The 19,169-nt window shown below is 45.7% G+C and overlaps 1 protein-coding gene and 1 pseudogene across 1 annotated transcript in view; both read right to left on the bottom strand.

The window, feature by feature from the left end:
• Positions 1 to 10,454: 10,454 nt before the first annotated feature.
• On the bottom strand, positions 10,455 to 10,572 carry LOC126186057 (5S ribosomal RNA; annotated as a pseudogene).
• A 2,340-nt stretch (positions 10,573 to 12,912) lies between these two features.
• Positions 12,913 to 19,169, bottom strand: part of LOC126183836 (ETS-related transcription factor Elf-1-like) — a 164,979-nt gene continuing 158,722 nt past the window's right edge. Inside the window, exon 4 of the mRNA XM_049926097.1 lies at positions 12,913 to 13,412. Within this exon, the coding sequence (XP_049782054.1) occupies positions 13,156 to 13,412 (257 nt within the window). The 3' untranslated portion in view covers positions 12,913 to 13,155. The remainder of the gene's footprint in view (positions 13,413 to 19,169) is intronic.

The raw sequence follows: 19,169 nt of genomic DNA, 5'->3' as shown, positions 1-19,169 counted from the left end.
GACCTTCCACCGCCGACGTATTGCCATGGCAGTGAAGTAGCGTGGATGTGCCAGTAGGTTCTACTCAATCAGTACATCGTGTCTACACGGAATGGTGTACCAACCGTAGCCATGTGACATGGCGAAAGAGCAGTGGGAGTAAAGGAATTCTAACCGACAGGGACTGGAGAGGAGTGCTGCGCTTGTAAATAACAATCTCATTCAAACCCGACAGGAATTACCCATGCTGAGTTCGTAGGAGCGTTCTGTAATGATTACTTAGGAGAAGAAGAACTTCTTATCCGAGATCACTGTATAAAACTTTATTGTAAAAGATGTACAACTTTGCTTCCGCCGTTTGCCGATAGGTGGCGACAACGGTAAGTTGCGGTCGAAAGAAACAGATCGCACGCGTCAAGCAATTAGCTTGGACCTCGGTCAACATAACCTCATTCAAACATTAGTCGATTAGTGTCTGCAGCATAAAGTTGTTCTTGATAGAAAATGTCAGTTTACGAGCCTAATTCTCGTCATTTGCGGGAGGTGTTACTGTTTTGTTTCAATATGAAGAAAACGGTGGCTGAGTCTTATCGAATGCTCTCAGGTACGTATGGTAAGGACGCTATTAGTGAAAGAACGTATTGTGAGTGGTTTCAACATTTCAAGAACGGTGATTTTAATGTCGTAGACCGGCGCAGTGATGGAACAGAGAATGTTTTCGAAGATGCAGAATTGGAGGTATTGCTGAGTGAAGACACGCGTCAAACTCAAGAAGAATTGGCACGATTAGTGGGAGTGAGACAGCAAGCCATTTCAAAACGTCTCAAGGCTATGGGAATGATTCAGAAACAAGGAACTTGGGTCCAGACTGAGCTGAAACCAAGAGACGTTGAACGGCGTTTGTGTGTTTGTGAACAGTTGACAGTTGCTTCAGAGTTGCCTCTCGGAAGGGATTTCTGCATCGCATTGTGACCGAGGACGAAAAATGGGTTCATTACGATAACCCTAAACGCAAAAAATCATGGGAATATCCCGGCCATGCTTCCACGTCGACGGCCAAACCGAATATTCATGGCTCCAAGATCATGCGCTGCATTTGGTGGGACCAGCACGGCGTCATGTACTGTGAGGTGTTAAAACCAAGTGAAACAACCACAGGTGCTCGTTATCGAACGCAGATAATGCGTTTGAGCAGAGCATTAAAAGACAAACGGCCGCAGTACAGCGAGAGGCACGATAAAGTGATTTTTCAGCACGACAACGCTCGACCCCACGTTGCGAAAGAGGTCAAAATGTACTTGGAAACGTTAAAATGGGAATTCCTACCCCACCCGCCGTATTCTCCAGACATTGCTCCCTCTGACTATCACCTGTTTAGATCAATTGCACATGGACTGGCTGATCAATACTTCCGATCTCATGAAGAAGTCACAAATTGAATCGATTCGTGGATCGCTTCAAAAGATGAACAATTTTTTTCGACGTGGGATTCGTACACTGCCCGAAAGATGGGAGAAAGTAGTGCCCAGCGATGGAAAATACTTTGAATGATATATGTGTCATTTAAGCCTCAAATGTTGGGGAAAAACGGCGGAAGCAAAGTTGTACACCTTGTAGATAACCGGTTTCCGTAAAACTAAGTTACCATCTTCAGATCTTCATAAAGGTTATTGCAAACATCTTGTGCCCTCTACACACAAAATCGTTCCACTGAATTTCCAGGTACATCAAACATGAAATGAGCAACGCGTTGGCGCGTCAAAATCAAAGACCGAGTCAGCCTTGTGGCGCCCTGGTAGGCATGATGTGTTATGGAAACGATGTTTTGGAGAATTGTGATGTACGTAGTAATTTTAATTTTGACTTGCCAACGCATCACTCCTTTCGTGTTTTATGTAACTGGAACTTCAATGGAAAGATTTTGTGAGTGGATGGCACAAATTTTTTTTAATAATCGTTATAAAGATCTGAAGATGGTATTATAGCTTTATCGAAACTGGTTATCTTCAATAAAGTTTCTTTATAGCTATCTTGGCTAAAGATTTTATAGCGATCTCGGCTAAGTGGTTCTTCTTCTCCAAAGTCAACAGGAATTACTGTTGTCAGTAAATGCAGGTCCATCTCATCCAGTTTCCGGCAGATCATTGTGCAGGGGACAGCATGCAATGGACGCCTGGAGTCGAGTAACTCGCAAAAGGTCTTTGCTCACCGCTACCCATCTTATGTGGGCCAAACAACACAGAAACTTGACAGTAGCTGATTAGAAGCGAGTATTGTGGTCCAACGAACCGCGGTTTTGCCTCTTTTCAAATGATGTGAGACGTCGAACGCACTGACGGATTAATGAGGCGTTTAAGCCACAGTGTGGTAAAGGTGTAATTAAGGCCAGAGGGGGTTCTGTGACGTTCCGTTGGTGTTTTTTCGTACCGCCAACTCAGTCGGGTTACCGTGAGCTTGAACCAAGATATTTACTTCGACATTTTTCGTGACCGAATGTTCTCCTTTCTTCTGCATCTTCATGATGAGTATGCTGTGGACTAGAACAAGATGACAACAGCAGCGTTCACACAGGTGCAAGCATATGTTCCTAGTTTGACAAACACTCAGGCACCCTATTGTATCTCGACCGGCCCACTAAAACACTTGATATTAATCATATGGAGAGGAACTATTTGGAACAGCGGGTGAAACGTAGCAATAAATACCCTCCAATTTGGTAGGACTACAAGATCTAATCAGTAGTGAGTGTCTACAGATGGATATGACAAACATGAAGGAACTTACGGATTCCCTTCCTTGCCAAACTGGGACCATTATCAAGACAAAAGGCGATGTTATACGGTATTAGCGCGATGTTTTCTGCGGGCGACTGATGTAGTGTCTGGTGTACCATGTATCGCTATCAAAACTAAACTGCTTACCATTGTTGGAGGTGAGATCATTCCCAAGAAACCTGCCAATATTTTACGACGGAGATTCAAGGTCAGGCAGAAATACTATTTGCAGTTCATAACTTGTAAGAACTTTCCTTCCAATATATGTCCAAAATATGACGACAAGCAGATAGAGGAGGTTGAAAGTGTTAAATTCTTGGGATTACAACTTCATTAATGGGAGTAGCGTACGCTATCTGATCAAAAATATCCGGACATCCCTATATAATGTGGAACTGACCACTACTTGCACGAGAGGCAGACCCACTAGTATAAAAGGAGGGGAGGCGGGAAGTATTGCGTTGTCAGTATAGAAGCAGTAACAGTAGATATGGTCCACCAGGAGCACTCAGTGAATTCTAACGGGGACTATAGTCCGATCCACGATAAACTGCGGTACGCGCAGTTCGAGACACTGGTGGGGACTGCATTGTCGTTGGTTCCAAGCGACGGTTGCGGTAAGCGCACACACGTGTGTTGCGTTTGACGAAAGTGTGTTTACAGCAAATTTTGTCTCTCGCTTGTTTGCGCTGAGAACACTACTGAACGCCCATTGGTTGTCGGGGAGTACGTGGCGTAGATGCTTAGAAAAAGCCTGATCTCGACCGCCATCGTTCATGACTCCAACTATAGTCACTGGGTGTCACCTGAGTAAAAAAACCAACAGGGACATTTCAACCCTGATAAAGCATACCAAGCTGATTGTTGGTGGTGTTATTGTGAAATGTAAAAGCGAAGGAACAACCACAGGTAAACCAAGACCAGGCAGTCCTCGTGTACTGACGGATAGGAATCGTCGAGCATTGCGGAGTGTGGTTGTAAACCTCAGGAAATCAGTCGAAGGAATCACTCGTGAGTCACAAAGTGCTACCAGCTAGCACAGTGACTGTACCTAGGGAGTTAAAAAGGGGTACAAATGGTCGAGTGGCTTCCCGTAAGCAGCATATATCTGTAATCAATGCTAAGCGCAGCATATATCTGTAATCAATGCTAAGCGATGCTTGAGGTAGACTACAGAGTGACGCCACAAGACAGTGGATGACTGGATAGAGTGATTTGGAATGACGAATCATGCCATACCCTGTGGGAATCCGATGGTAGGGTTTAGGTTTGGTGAATGCCTGGAGAATGTTACCTGCTATCTTTGGTAGTGCCAACAATGAAGGATGGAGGAGGTGGTGTTACGTTATAGAGGTGTTTTCGTGGTCACCTTACTGTGCTTAAGAAATGTTGAGTGTGGAAGGAGATGGGCACATATTACAGCATTGTATCCTGTGTACAGTAGAGGAACAGTTCGGAGATTATGACTGTTTCTATTAGCATGACAGTGCACCTTGACATCAGGCAGAATGTGCGAGGCAATACTCTGGTGTACAATAACATTCCTGAAATGGACTGGCCTGCCCAGAGTCCCGACCTGTTGAATACAAGGATGCAAACGTGCATGCATTGTGTTGTGCAGGTGCCAGATGTCAGTTTGTGGGATGGAGCTCCATGCCTGTCGTACTTGGTCGGTCAATACAGGGACGGTTAATGCTGGTTGTGGGTGACGCTGGAGTTGTCATCTGCTGATGTCCCATATGTGCTCGATAGACAGATCTGGTGATAGAGCAGGCCAAGCCAACATGTCCACACTCTATAGAGCATGTTGGGTTACAACAGCAGCATGTGGGCGACCGTTATCCTGTTGGAAAACACCCCATGGAATGCTGTTCATATATGACAGCGTAACAGGTCGACTCACCAGACGGACGTTCAAGTTTGCAGTCAGGGTGCGTGGGATAACCACGAGAGTGCTCCTGCTGTCGTACGAAATTCCACCTGCCTTCAGGTGTAGGTTGGTTGGTTGGTTGAGAAGGAGACCAGACAGCGTGGTCATCGGTCTCATCGAATTAGGGAAGGATGGGGAAGGAAGTCGGCCGTGCCCTTTCAGAGGAACCATCCCGGCATTTGCCTGGAGTGATTTAGGGAAATCACGGAAAACCTAAATCAGGATGGCCGGACGCGGGATTGAACCGTCGTCCTCCCGAATGCGAGTCCAGTGTCTAACCACTGCGCCACCTCGCTCGGTCAGGTGTAGGTCCAGTGTGTCTAGCATGCAGACAGGATGGCTGCAAGTCCTTAACTGGCCTCCTTCTAACCAACACGTAGTCATCACTGACACATAATCAGCGTTCATCAGGCCCTCCAATGAACTCTCGCTTGTCACCAATGAAGACGTAAATGGCGGTGGTTTGAGGTCAGTGCAGGGCGTCTGGCTTGGAGCTGTCCTTGAAGTAACCGATTTGTACAGCTCATTATGTCACTGTGATGCCAACTGCTGCTCATATAGTTGCTATAGATGCAGTACGATGCGCCAGAGACATACGCCGAACACTATGGACTTCCTTTCTCGGTAGTGCCGCGTGGCTGTCTGGAGACCGATCTTCTTGCGACCGTACATTCCCGTGATCACCGCTGTACATTGGCTGAATTCCTGTCAAGTCTTTCTGCAATATCGCAGAATGAACTGCCAGCTTCTCCTAGCCCTATTACACGACCTCGTCCATACTCAAAATTGGTTCAAATGGCTCTGAGCACTATGGGACTTAACTTCTGAGGTCATCAGTTCCCTAGAACTTAGAACTACTTAAACCTAACTAACCTAAGGACATCACACACATTCATGCCCGAGGCAAGATTCGAACCTGCGACCGTGGCGGTCACGCGGTTCCAGACTGTAGCGCCTAGAACCGCTCGGCCACACCGGTCGGCTCGTTCATACTCAGTGAGGTGTTGATAATGGCGTCTTTGTCGCCTTAAAGGCATTCTTGATTAACATCAGTTCATCACGTCCAGTCTCAGAGGTAACTAACGCTCACGACCGTTGCAGCGTTTATTTAAAGCAAACATGATTTGCATCCTTTTAGTGATGCTACTAGTGCCACTCTTACGCGATTTCGCGAAATTTCAGTAGACATCTTTCAGATGTAGAAACATGCCAATCAACTTTATGTCGCTAAACTACTTCTTGGTGTTGCGATCGCATTAGGATCATACGAATACAATACTGTATCTTTATAACCAGATGCGATATTAAACATCGTCATACAGCTTAACCCAAACTTTGGAAAGATTTTTCCAAAGCTTTGCTTAATTAAAGTTCTCTCACGATGATTACACCAGTACATCATTACTTCTTGATCCCAGTGCTGTTCGAATGAACGAAATACTAACTTATCTAGCGGCTGCAGCTCATGAGTAGCATTGGAAAGGGGGCAGTATAAAACTATGGCGTACGGGTCTACAGTGTCCACTGTTACATCACCTGACTTTTGGTTCCATCAGTAATCAGTAAATATCGACCAGAATGTTTATGATGACCAAAATGATGTAACCACTCAATAAAACTCGTTATATCATTGATCCCCTTTTCTGTCATGCAGCAAACAGAGCCTGCAGGTAGTATCGTCATCAAACTCCGCTTCCAAGCGTTTTCGTTTGAATAAGATCATTGAAGCATTGGAGGAACAACTGCTTCTATTGCGCTCACACAAGAGACAACTGTTACATTTTTACCACATTCATCGCCAGTTATGTGTCTGTGTGTGCCTTTCTTTGCGAGTATTCGTGGTTCTTTATCTAAATTCAGCCGCAACCTTTCTCATCCATGTTGAAAAGTCTGTCAGGATTTCCAAAAGATGTCTAGTTCCTAAAAAAGAGTTTAAACTTTTTGAAAATGGCCTTGAACAACTACTTTTTTTAAGTTCTGTGTGCCAGCCGGATTATGATTTTGAGATTTTCTGAGAGACATTGTAGGGCTATCGTTTAAAACTTTGCTTGCCTATTTGCGTTTTGCAATATGCTTAGTACCAGGAAATTGGTGAGTAATGTTGCCTTTCATTCAGTATCTGCATATACGTAGTATTAGAATTTTAGTTGTTAGTGGATAGCCCACTTCTATCAACCTTGTATTGTATTGTATGTTAACCGGGGCCTAGAAACGACGGAGAGGCTCCGTCCCCACCGCAGCCGCAGTGGTCCACAACCCCATCACGACTACCGCAGTCCGCTTCACCCCTCCGCCGCTCCACACCGAACCACTCTTTGAGGGTTATTGTATGGTTCGGCCCCCGGTGGATCCCCCCCCCCCCCCCCCCTCCCAGGGAACGTCTCACACCGGACGAGTGTAACCCCTATGTTTGTGTGGTAGAGTAATGGTGGTGTACGCGTACGTGGAGAACTTGTTTGTGCAGCAATCGCCGGCATAGTGTAGCTGAGGCGGAATAAGGGGAACGAGCCGACATTTGCCGAGGCAGATGGAAAACCGCCTAAAAACCACCCACAGACTGGCCGGCTCACCGGACCTCCACACAAGTCCGCCGGGCTGATTCGTGCCGGGGACCAGGCGCTCCTTCCCAATCCGGAAAGACGTGCGCTAGAACGCACGGCTAACCAGGCGGGCTCTATCAACCATACTATTCGAGAACAGAGTTCAGCAAGTCGTTCTTCAGACCAAGTAAATTTTCGATTTAACTTTGCTTTGATTTTACATCCGAATGTGACATACCGATTGAGAGTGTTTCGTGGAATACCAAACTCTTTTTCTGCTTTATAGTCTGACATTTCTTTCGTAGTGATGTCTTTTTTAGGTCATCCTGGCTTCATTGACCACGTACCTTATCGCGGTTAAAAGTCATAATTACAGAACATAAACGAAAAGTGTGAGCTCAAAATGATCTCCTTTCAGTAATGCGTAGACTCAGTATGATCTACCAGAACATGTCGGATCCGAGATGCAAGGAAAGCAGTTCACACACGTAGCTACGAAATGTGGTAAAAGTGATTACATGATTTAAAACAGGACAGTTGCATGAAGTAACTGACATAGTATCATGTTTCTAGAAAAAAAGTTTAATGAATGAGTAAAACAAGAAACTTACCTGTATGAAATATTAGCGCTTGGATGTCAAACAACAAAACCTCACCTGTGACATGACTGCTCTCTGCAAACTGCGTGAAATGCAGATGTAGTTGACATAGCGCCCGGAGCTGCCATCTATCGGATTCCCGTCATAGTTACATCCACATCACACATCGCAAGCCAGGGGTACCATTAACTAATCCCCTTGTTTTCTGTCCTGCTGTTACCAAGAAATAGCCATTAGGCCTTATCGAGTCACAAGCCAAAAGGGTTACAGTTACCTCACTAATAAAGTTTAATTTGAGAAGGACCTAAATGATTTTTGTTGACCAACTCCTTCTACTCCAGTGAGCAATTTCTTCGCAAATCTGATTGCTGTATTTATTATTAATAATATCAAATTACATAAAATTGACGTCCACATATACTCAGTGCAGTATGTGATCAACATAAATAAGTCTTATAAACTGATTTTCTGTTTGATGATGCATGGCTACCATATCCTAAGTATTAGGACGCATTTCATTGTGTAGTACATTTACAAGTTTTGAGATAAGTTTGTTAGTAAGTGTAAAAAAAAATGCTGGCGACTTATTGCAATCCATGTGAACCATTTCACTCAGTACCTGTAAATACGTGTTATGTGTTCTTGATGTTTGAGATACACTCCTGGAAATTGAAATAAGAACACCGTGAATTCATTGTCCCAGGAAGGGGAAACTTTATTGACACATTCCTGGGGTCAGATACATCACATGATCACACTGACAGAACCACAGGCACATAGACACAGGCAACAGAGCATGCACAATGTCGGCACTAGTACAGTGTATATCCACCTTTCGCAGCAATGCAGGCTGCTATTCTCCCATGGAGACGATCCTAGAGATGCTGGATGTAGTCCTGTGGAACGGCTTGCCATGCCATTTCCACCTGGCACCTCAGTTGGACCAGCGTTCGTGCTGGACGTGCAGACCGCGTGAGACGACGCTTCATCCAGTCCCAAACATGCTCAATGGGGGACAGATCCGGAGATCTTGCTGGCCAGGGTAGTTGACTTACACCTTCTAGAGCACGTTGGGTGGCACGGGATACATGCGGACGTGCATTGTCCTGTTGGAACAGCACGTTCCCTTGCCGGTCTAGGAATGGTAGAACGATGGGTTCGATGACGGTTTGGATGTACCGTGCACTATTCAGTGTCCCCTCGACGATCACCAGTGGTGTACGGCCAGTGTAGGAGATCGCTCCCCACACCATGATGCCGGGTGTTGGCCCTGTGTGCCTCGGTCGTATGCAGTCCTGATTGTGGCGCTCACCTGCACGGCGCCAAACACGCATACGACCATCATTGGCACCAAGACAGAAGCGACTCTCATCGCTGAAGACGACACGTCTCCATTCGTCCCTCCATTCACGCCTGTCGCGACACCACTGGAGGCGGGCTGCACGATGTTGGGGCGTGAGCGGAAGACGGCCTAACGGTGTGCGGGACCGTAGCCCAGCTTCATGGAGACGGTTGCGAATGGTCCTCGCCGATACCCCAGGAGCAACAGTGTCCCTAATTTGCTGAGAAGTGGCGGTGCGGTCCCCTACGGCACTGCGTAGGATCCTACGGTCTTGGCGTGCATCCGTGCGTCGCTGCGGTCCGGTCCCAGGTCGACGGGCACGTGCACCTTCCGCCGACCACTGGCGACAACATCGATGTATTGTGGAGACCTCACGCCCCACGTGTTGAGCAATTCGGCGGTACGTCCACCCGGCCTCCCGCATGCCCACTATACGCCCTCGCTCAAAGTCCGTCAACTGCACATACGGTTCACGTCCACGCTGTCGCGGCATGCTACCAGTGTTAAAGACTGCGATGGAGCTCCGTATGCCACGGCAAACTGGCTGACACTGACGACGGCGGTGCACAAATGCTGCGCAGCTAGCGCCATTCGACGGCCAACACCGCGGTTCCTGGTGTGTCCGCTGTGCCGTGCGTGTGATCATTGCTTGTACAGCCCTCTCGCAGTGTCCGGAGCAAGTATAGTGGGTCTGACACACCGGTGTCAATGTGTTCTTTTTTCCATTTCCAGGAGTGTATTTTACATCCTTGAGGCTCTGTGGAAAAAGTAGAACACCATCTGATCAAAAGTATCCGGATATCCATATATAATGCGGAATTGACCACTAGATGTCACGAGAAGCAGAGCCGCCAGTGTAACTGGGGGCGAGGAGTACTGTGCTGCGGATAGAGAGACACTAACAGCAGAATGGGTCGCTCGAGAGACCTCAGTGATTTCGAATGTGGACTAATTATTGAATATTGCCTGAGTAACGGATCCATCAGGGACATTTCAATCCTTTTAAGGCTTCCCAAGCTGACTGTTGGCAATGAGAGTGTGAAGTGGGAGCGCGAAGGAACAACCGCAGAAAAACCAAGCCCAGGCAGACCTCAGGCAGCCTACTGAGGGACAGGGAAAGCACTGAAAGCACTCCGTCTTCAGGCCACGAGTGTACTACCGGCACCATCGGACCGCCGTGTCATCCTCAGGGGAGGATGCGGGTAGGAGGGGTGTGGGGTCAGAAGCCGCTACTATTCGGTCGAGTAGCTCCTCAATTAGCATCACGAAGCTGAGTGCACCCCGAAAAAATGGCAACAGCGCATGGCGGCCTGGATGGTGACCCATCCAAGTGCCGACCACGCCCGACAGCGCTTAACTTCGGTGATCTCACGGGAACCGGTGTAACCACTGCGGCAAGGCCGTTGTCAGTGAGGGACAGGGACCATCTAGAATTGAGGAGTGTGGTTGTAAATTATCGAGTGAGATCAGCGAAAGGGAGCACACGTGTGTTCCAGCTAGCACGGGCAGTGTGTGAAGGGAGGTACGATGGGGTTCAGTGGTCGAGCAGTTCCTCATAAGCTGAAAATTTTTGTAATCAATGATAATGTTTGAGATGGTGTACAGAGCGATGACACTGGGTAATGGATGGCTGGAAAAGAGTGGTTTGGAGCGACGAATCGCGCTATACCCTGTGGGAGTGCTATGGAAGAGTTTGGGTTTGGCGAATACATGGCAAACATTACCTCATGTCATGTTTAGTGCCAACAGTGCGGTACAGAGGAGGTGGTGTTACTGTATGGAGGTGATTTTCGAGGTTAGGGTGTTATCCCCCAACTGTATTATAAAGAAAAAAAAGGAAGAATATGAACATATTGTGCAACATTACGTGTTGTGTACAGTAGAGGACCAGTTCGGAGACAACGATAGATTGTATCAGTATGACTATGCACTCTGTCATAAAGGAGCATCTGTAAGGCAATGATTTGTGGACAATAACATTCCTGTTTTAGCAAACAGAACACAGCATGTTGTTCTCAATGGAGAGACGTCTACAGACGTCAAAGTAACCTCTGGCGTGCCACAGGGGAGTGTTATGGGACCAGTGATTTTCGCAATATATATAAATGACCTAGTAGATAGTGTCGGAAGTTTCATGCGGCTTTTCGCGGATGATGCTGTAGTATATAGAGAAGTTGCTGCATTAGAAAATTGCAGCGAAATGCAGGAAGATCTGCAGCGGATAGGCACTTTGTGCAGGGAGTGGCAACTGACCCTTAACATAGACAAGTGTAACGTATTGCGAATACATAGAAAGAAGGATCCTTTATTGTATGATTATATGATAGCGGAACAAACACTGGTAGCAGTTACTTCTGCAAAATATCTGGGAGTATGCGTACGGAACGATTTGAAGTGGAATGATCATATAAAATTAACTGTTGGTAAGGCGGGTGCCAGGCTGAGATTCATTGGGAGAGTCCTTAGAAAATGTAGTCCATCAACAAAGGAGGTGGCTTACAAAACACTCGTTCGACCTATGCTTGAGTATTCATCATCAGTGTGGAATCCGTACCAGGTCGGGTTGACGGAGGAGATAGAGAAGATCCAAAGAAGAGCGGCGCGTTTCGTCACAGGGTTATTTGGTAAGCGTGATAGCGTTACGGAGATGTTTAGCAAACTCAAGTGGCAGACTCTGCAAGAGAGGCGCTCTGCATCGCGGTGTAGCTTGCTGTCCAGGTTTCGAGAGGGTGCGTTTCTGGATGAGGCATCGAATATATTGCTTCCCCCTACTTATACCTCCCGAGGAGATCACGAATGTAAAATTAGAGAGATTCGAGCGCGCACGGAGGCTTTTCGGCAGTCGTTCTTTCCGTGAAACATACGGGACTGGAACAGGAAAGGGAGGTAATGATAGTGGCACGTAAAGTGCCCTCCGCCACACACCGCTGGGTGGCTTGCGGAGTATAAATGTTGATGTAGATCTAGATGTAATGGACTAGCCTGACCAGAGTCCCAGACTGAACCCAGTGGAACACCATTGGGATGAGTCAGAAGGTTGACTTCGCTCTAGACACTAGTGCAACATGACTCCCTTTTCTGGCTTCGGCTCGTGAGGTATGGGTTACCATTCTTTCACAGACATTGAGACACCAGACTGAATGTGTCTCCAACAGAGTTCAAGCTATCATATAGGCGAAGTGAAGGTACATCGCATATTAATGACCACTAATAAGTTGGGTTCAAATGACTCTGAGCACTGTGGGACTTAACATCTGAGGTCATCAGTCCCCTAGTACTTAGAACTAGTTAAATCTAACTAACCTAAGGACATCACACACATCCATGCCCGAGGCAGGATTCGAACCTGCGAGTCGGCCGTGGTGGCCGAGCGGTTCTAGGCGCTACAGTCTGGAACCGCGCGACCGCTACGGTCGCAGGTTCGAATCCTGCCTCGGACATGGGTGTGTGATGTCCTTAGGTTAGTTAGGTTAAAGTAGTTCTAAGTTCTAGGGGAATGTTGACCTCAGATGTTAAGTCCCGTAGTGCTCAGAGCCATTTGAACCAATTTTCGAACCTGCGACCGTAGCAGTCGCGCGGTTCCGGACTGAAGCGCCTGGAACCATTTGGCCACCGCGGCCGGCCACTAATAAGTGATCGGATACTTTTGATCAGATAAATTATATTATGTCTAATCACGGGTGTCGAGTACTCTCTACCAAAGGAAAAAACGGGTCTAATTTTTTGTAAAACACACAACTGCATAAAATACCACACGAATATTTTTATTTTCAAGTTAGGTACAATTTTTTGCAACAATACATAACAACGCGTTGTTTACTGTAATTACATACACATATCTACATTACGCTAACGCAACAGACACGACGGTAGGTATATAAACTAAGTAGTAACATCGCAACGAATCTGAGCTATAAATACATGGCCGCTTATAGCGAGCTTGTTTACAGGACTAGACAGTATGAGTGGGGTCGGATCAGGGAAGGAACGGTCACTGTATTACGGAGATGGGCGGCGGGGTCTTGGTGGAGCGCGAGGGCGGCGGCGGCACTGGGCAGGGCAGCAGGGGCGTGTAGGGCAGCCCCACGCCCACGCCACTCCACAGCCGCAGAGGCAGCAGCGGCGTCGCCAGCGGACGCTCCACCAGCGCCGCGCGCTGCGACCGCTGCGGCCGCTTGCCGCGCTCGTCCACCGGCAGCTTCTTCCACATCTCGAACAGCGGCGGAGCGAACGCAAACGGGGCCATGGCTGCAACACACCACCTTCGTGTCACCACTCCAGTCGATTACGAACTGAGAAATCACAATGGACTTTCCCCAGCGTTCGAATCTGGGCCCATTATTGTTCTTACCCTATCGGAATGACCTCGAAAAATGGTTCAAATGGCTCTAAGCACTATGGGACTTAACATCTGAGGTCATCAGTCCCCTAGAACTTAGAACTAGTTAAACCTAACTAACCTAAGGACATCACACGCATCCATGCCCGGGGCAGGATTCGAACCTGCGACCGTACAGCAGGGCGGTTCCGGACTGAAGCGCCTAGAACCGCTCGGCCATATGGACTGTACAACCTTTGATTTAGAGACTAGATAGTTGCTTGAGTGCGTTGTTCTGAAGAGCTTCGTCAATTGTGGGTTTTCATTAATTACAGAATTAGTTCATACTCATTTGTGTCTAGTTGTTTATTGATCACGCTCGTAAAGGCCAGTGACGGGGACTGAGCTGTCAAGTGGCTGCAGTTTACGCTATTTGCCTCCTAAAAATTGTTATTATTTCTTGTCTCTGATACTAAACTGTTTCAGGCGTAAGAGCTGACATTGTCTTGTATTTATGTGGACTGAAGTAGACGGATGGAGCATATCATTGGACACGGTGTATGATGGTGCAGCAGTCGTGACACAGCCATACGTTATTGAAAAGGAAGCACTGTTCCATTTCCAATTGTATCAAAACTAATGTTAGGGAAAATTAAGATGTTTCGGTTACCATTGAGCCTCCTCTAAGTCACAAAAAAATTGTATATTCGCTTGTATATTCTCGTAAGTTGAAAAATTGGTAGTTGATATAGTTACGCTTATTCTGACTTGTGAGTAAATGTGGAAAGGAGGCAGTTGATTACTAATTTAAGTAAGATTATGGTAATTTAAATGTCTAAGGAAGAATAATAATTAAAAGAATTGCATAAAATGTTAAATTGTGATACAGCGGCCGGCGGAATGACCTCATTTTATTTGTGTAAGGGGGCCCAGTTGAAGGGGTTGGCGGAAGAAGTGTTAACTCTAAATTAAGTGTGAGAGTGTTCTCATTGCCTGTTGTACACTCTAAGAAAAAAAGGGGACGCACCACGAGGGAATTATACGATTGGGACGGAAATCGGTAGATGTTATGTAAATGTGCAGGCAAACAAATAATTACAATTTAAAAGAAATCGCCGATTTATTCAAGAGAAAGAGCTTCACAAATTGAGAAACTCAGTAGTGTGTTGGTCCACCTGTAGTCCTTATCCAAGCATTCTTCGGCTTGGCGTTGATTGATAGAGTTGTAGGATGTCCTCCGGAGAGATATCGTGCCAAATTCTGTCCAATTGGCGCGTTCCATCGTCAAAATCCCGAGCTGGTTTGAGGCTCCTGCCCATAATGCTCCAAACGTTCTCAGTTGCGGAGAGATTCAGCCACCTTCCTGGCCGAGGTCCCTACAAGCAGTAGAAACTCCTGCCATGTGCGAACGGGCATTATCTTGTTGAAATACAAGACCAGGATGGCTTACCATGAAGGACAACAAAACGGGGCTAGAATATCGTCGACGTACCGCTGTGCTGTAAGAATGCCGCGGATGACAACCAAAGGGTTTCTGCTATGAAAAGAAATGGCAGCCCAGACTGCCACTCCAGGTTGTCGGGCCGTATGGTGGGCAACATTCAAGTTGGTATCCTACTGCTCTCTGAGGCGCCACCAGATCCGTCCTCACCTAATTCGATGAGGGAGCACTGGAAATGATTCTATTCCGCTCAGTGGGATTCTGTGTCTGGAGATGCCCCACACAGAGGTGGATTTCCAACCTGACTGTCGTTTACCATACGGCCCGCTAACCCGGAGTTATGGTCTGGCGTGTCATTTCTTTTCATAGCAGGATCCCTTTGTTTATCATCCTCGGCACTCTTACAGCACAGCTGCACGTCGGCGATATTCTACAGCCCGTTTTGTTGCCCTTCATAACAAGCCATCCTGGGCTTTCAGCAAGGTAATGCTCTTCTGCACACGGCGAGATTTCTACTCCTTGTTCAAATGGTTCAAATGGCTCTGAGCACTACGGGGCTTAACTTCTAAGGTCATCAGTCCCCTAGAACTTAGAATTACTTAAACCTAATTAACCTAAGGACATCACACACACCCATGCCCGAGGCAGGATTCGAACCTGCGACCGTAGCGGTCGCGCGGTTCCAGACTTTAGCGCCTAGAACCGCTCGACCACCTCGGCCGGCTCTACTCCTTGTCTTGCTGCTTGTCAAACCCTATCTTAATTAGCAAAGTCGCCGGTTCTCTTCCCAATTGAGAACGTTTAGAACATTATGAGCAGGACTCTCCAACCACATCAGGATTTTGACGATGTATTCGGCAGTTGGACAGGATTTGGCGCGATATCCTTCGGGACGTCATCCAACAGCTCTGTAAATCAATACCAAGCCTAATAACTTTTACCATAAGGGCCAGCGGTGGACCAACGTGTTATTAACTTTCCCAGTTTCTGAAGCTCCTTCTCTTGAATGAGATATCCAAGTTTTATGAAACTATAATCATTTGTTTGTCTGTACATACACATAACATCTACCGATTTCCGTCCCATTCGGATATTTCTTTCGCGGTTTTCTTTTTTTTGAGTGTATTTTCGAATGCACCACATGCTTAGCGAGTAGTTCCATATTTAATGTTCGAATGCACGGTATTCTGTATGAACTGTACTCTTTTATTGTCTCTATATTTTTATCTTAGAATTTAAACAAACATGTAACATACATTGTCCCAAAATGCGCTCTTGTGGGTTATCACTTTCTACCACTGACCTCTTCAGGTGTTCCTTTTTGCAGACGATGTTAGCATTATTGCAAGACAACGACACGTTAATTACTGCTCACAGTTATAGATATACAGCACTTGATCTGTAGAAAGAGAGTTTCCGTACAGTGACATTATGGGAGAGGTTTTTTTTTAAAAAATTTAGACGTCTTAAAACGTTATTTTAACGGCTTTCTGAGCATTTTAAAACTGTGGTAGAACGTTTGCACTAGTAAAAAATAAAGCTCTATTGCATCACATCTCAAGATATGCGGTTCTAATGTTTTTGTCAGATTTACTGGTATGGGGTACTGGTGTGTAATGTCGCCAAGCAAGTACTGTAGTTACATAAATGCAAATGTGCAGAGAAAAAAGTGGTATGCTCTAGAAACATATATACTTTTTCATATAAACTGATTTTATGTGCCAGTTTTCTTTTTTGAATAGCATAACTAATAAAAGTCGAAAAAATTTAACTGTTGTTCACCAACTGACGTTAACCAGACGGGCTGACAACTTTAACTATTGAATTGCAAATGATATAGATTAAAATCACATCGTTTAACTCAGCTTTTTGCTTTGCTGTATTAGTAGATAAATTTCTTCGTCAAATTATTATATGAGGTTCCATTTGTATCCCTTGTATAGTTGAGAAAATTTTTAATTCACATTTTGAGCCATCTTGTAGACACCACTTTTTTTTTAAAAAAAAAAAAAAGAACGTTCCTTATTTGACACATATCAAAGTGTTTTGGGGGCTATTGTGACAATGCGAGCCACAGTCTCTGTTTAAATATAAATAAGTAATGTGCCACCAACTAATTCACAAACATATTGTAAATCGTACGAGGCTAGTGTATGTACCTTCTGTTGTAGGCGGACGTGATGCCATGTGGTGGATGCAGGTAGCAAGCTGCACGTATATTCTCATTTTGGGTGCCATGAGGGCAAAATGTTCGTATATTGTAGTAACAAACATGTTTAAATCAGTGTATTTAGTATGAATGGAACTTTGCTTTGCTTATCACAACAAATATTCATACATTCGAAGATATTTATCAGTTTTCAGTTAAGAAACAGTATAAAGCTACAGACTAATGAGCAAAGAATGCTTGAAACGAAGAAGACTTTGGAGGAAATATTATCATACCGCAGAACATAAAATTACAGCAGCCCGGGGTGGCCGAGCGGTTCTAGGCGCTACAGTCTGGAACCGCGCGACCGCTACGGTCGCAGGTTCGAATCCTGCCTCGGGCATGGATGTGTGTGACGTCCTTAGGTTAGTTAGGTTTAAGTAGTTCTAAGTTCTAGGGGACTGATGACCTGAGAAGTTAAGTCCCATAGTGCTCAGAGCCATTTGAACCATAAAATTACAGTGAGCGACATTGGTAGTTTGGAATCGTCATAATGTATGGCTGTTGGCTATTAAGAATCAAACAAGGAGCCCAATGGTTAAATCAATGGATTCGTGTTCCGATTATCCACTCATAAATCTTCCTTGGGTGGATTAAATCGATGAAGGCGATTGACGGGGTAGTTCCTCTGGGAAAGATAAGGCAGTATTCTTTTGTCATTCTTCTTCAGTCCGTCTCTAACGAGGTGAACGCGGCGGGACGTTACACTTCAGTCTGCCTTTTACAACTGTAAAAATAGCATTGAAGTTTGCTAGCTATCCACATCAAATTTAATGGTATAAAACTGAGCTTTATTGAAGAGTTATAGAGAAGCTACGAGAGGAGAAAAAATCCCAGGCGGAACAGTGAAAAACCCATGTTACAGCCTGGACCAAAGACAACAGTTTTCATGTTTGTGTGTTGCGTATCTGATGACGACTGGGAGAAAGCCTAGTATTCACCTAAAAGGGTGAGGTAAACCATCTAGGAACCACGTTAAGTTTGCCTGGTGTGCCATACCAAAGATTGTCATCAGTCTGGATCAACTAACTGTCTCGTAAAGTTGAGTTCCGTTCTTAACGCTGTGCTAGGTGCACATTTTATACCGCTAAAAGAAAGCTGTCAGAGTGACAGCTCCAGCGCCTAAAATGATGAATTCATTGTCGTTGGTAAAAATAAAATTCTTCAGGTGTAGATATCTGTGGGAACACACTTCAAAGCTGTTGCTAGTAAAGGAGCTCTCCTGGCCCGGATGTATTACTGCCTCATCATTAAGGAGGCCCGACACGACTCGTGGCTGCCAGCTAACTTGGAAGCTAGCACACAGCTCGCCATAATGGCGCCAGCCCAAACGAAGCGTAACAAGCCAGCTGAGAGTCCACTGCCTTATTACCGAGGAGTGCGGCTACGAAATAAACTCACCACTCACGCAATAATCAACTTCTATCTCTTCATTAGAAGGCTGCGTAGCGACTTGGAAGCGACCCCTGGGTAAACCTAAAGAATGCAAGGTGTTGGAGATTTGGAATTTTTAACTTCACTTTAAGCTTATTTATATCAACATTTTTGCGGTTTTTTCTGTGTCTGTTTAAGTTAGAAGCAGAGCTAAAGATTTGCCTCATACAACTTTCGCACGTATAGACAGTAACGGGACACCCAAAGCACGTCGGAAACAGTGTCGACAAACGTGTTCAACTTTAGTAGGGTCGTGAAAATCCTTCGTTGAGATATCCTCTCGATGTATCACTAAATGGCTTCTGTGAAGCCACAGAACTTTTATAAAGAAGTACTCAAATACTGTATCCGAACGAGGTGGCGATTGTTAGAACACTGGACTCACACCAAATTCCTGGTCAGCCATCTGTATTTAGGTTTTCCGTGGCTTCCATAGACCATTTAAGGCAAATGCCAGAACAGTTCCTTTAAAAAGGACACGGTCGATATCGTCCCCAATCAGAGCTTGCGTTCCGTCTCTCATAATCCTGTCGTAGACGAGACATTGAACCCTAATCTTGCTTTTTGATATACGGTAAAGTGAAAATTAACATTTCTAAAGAT

The sequence above is a fragment of the Schistocerca cancellata genome, chromosome 4 (assembly GCF_023864275.1).
Source record: "Schistocerca cancellata isolate TAMUIC-IGC-003103 chromosome 4, iqSchCanc2.1, whole genome shotgun sequence".
Taxonomy (NCBI): Eukaryota; Metazoa; Arthropoda; class Insecta; order Orthoptera; family Acrididae; genus Schistocerca; species Schistocerca cancellata.
Note: the sequence above shows the minus strand (reverse complement) of the source record. Positions and strands in the feature narration are given on the sequence as shown.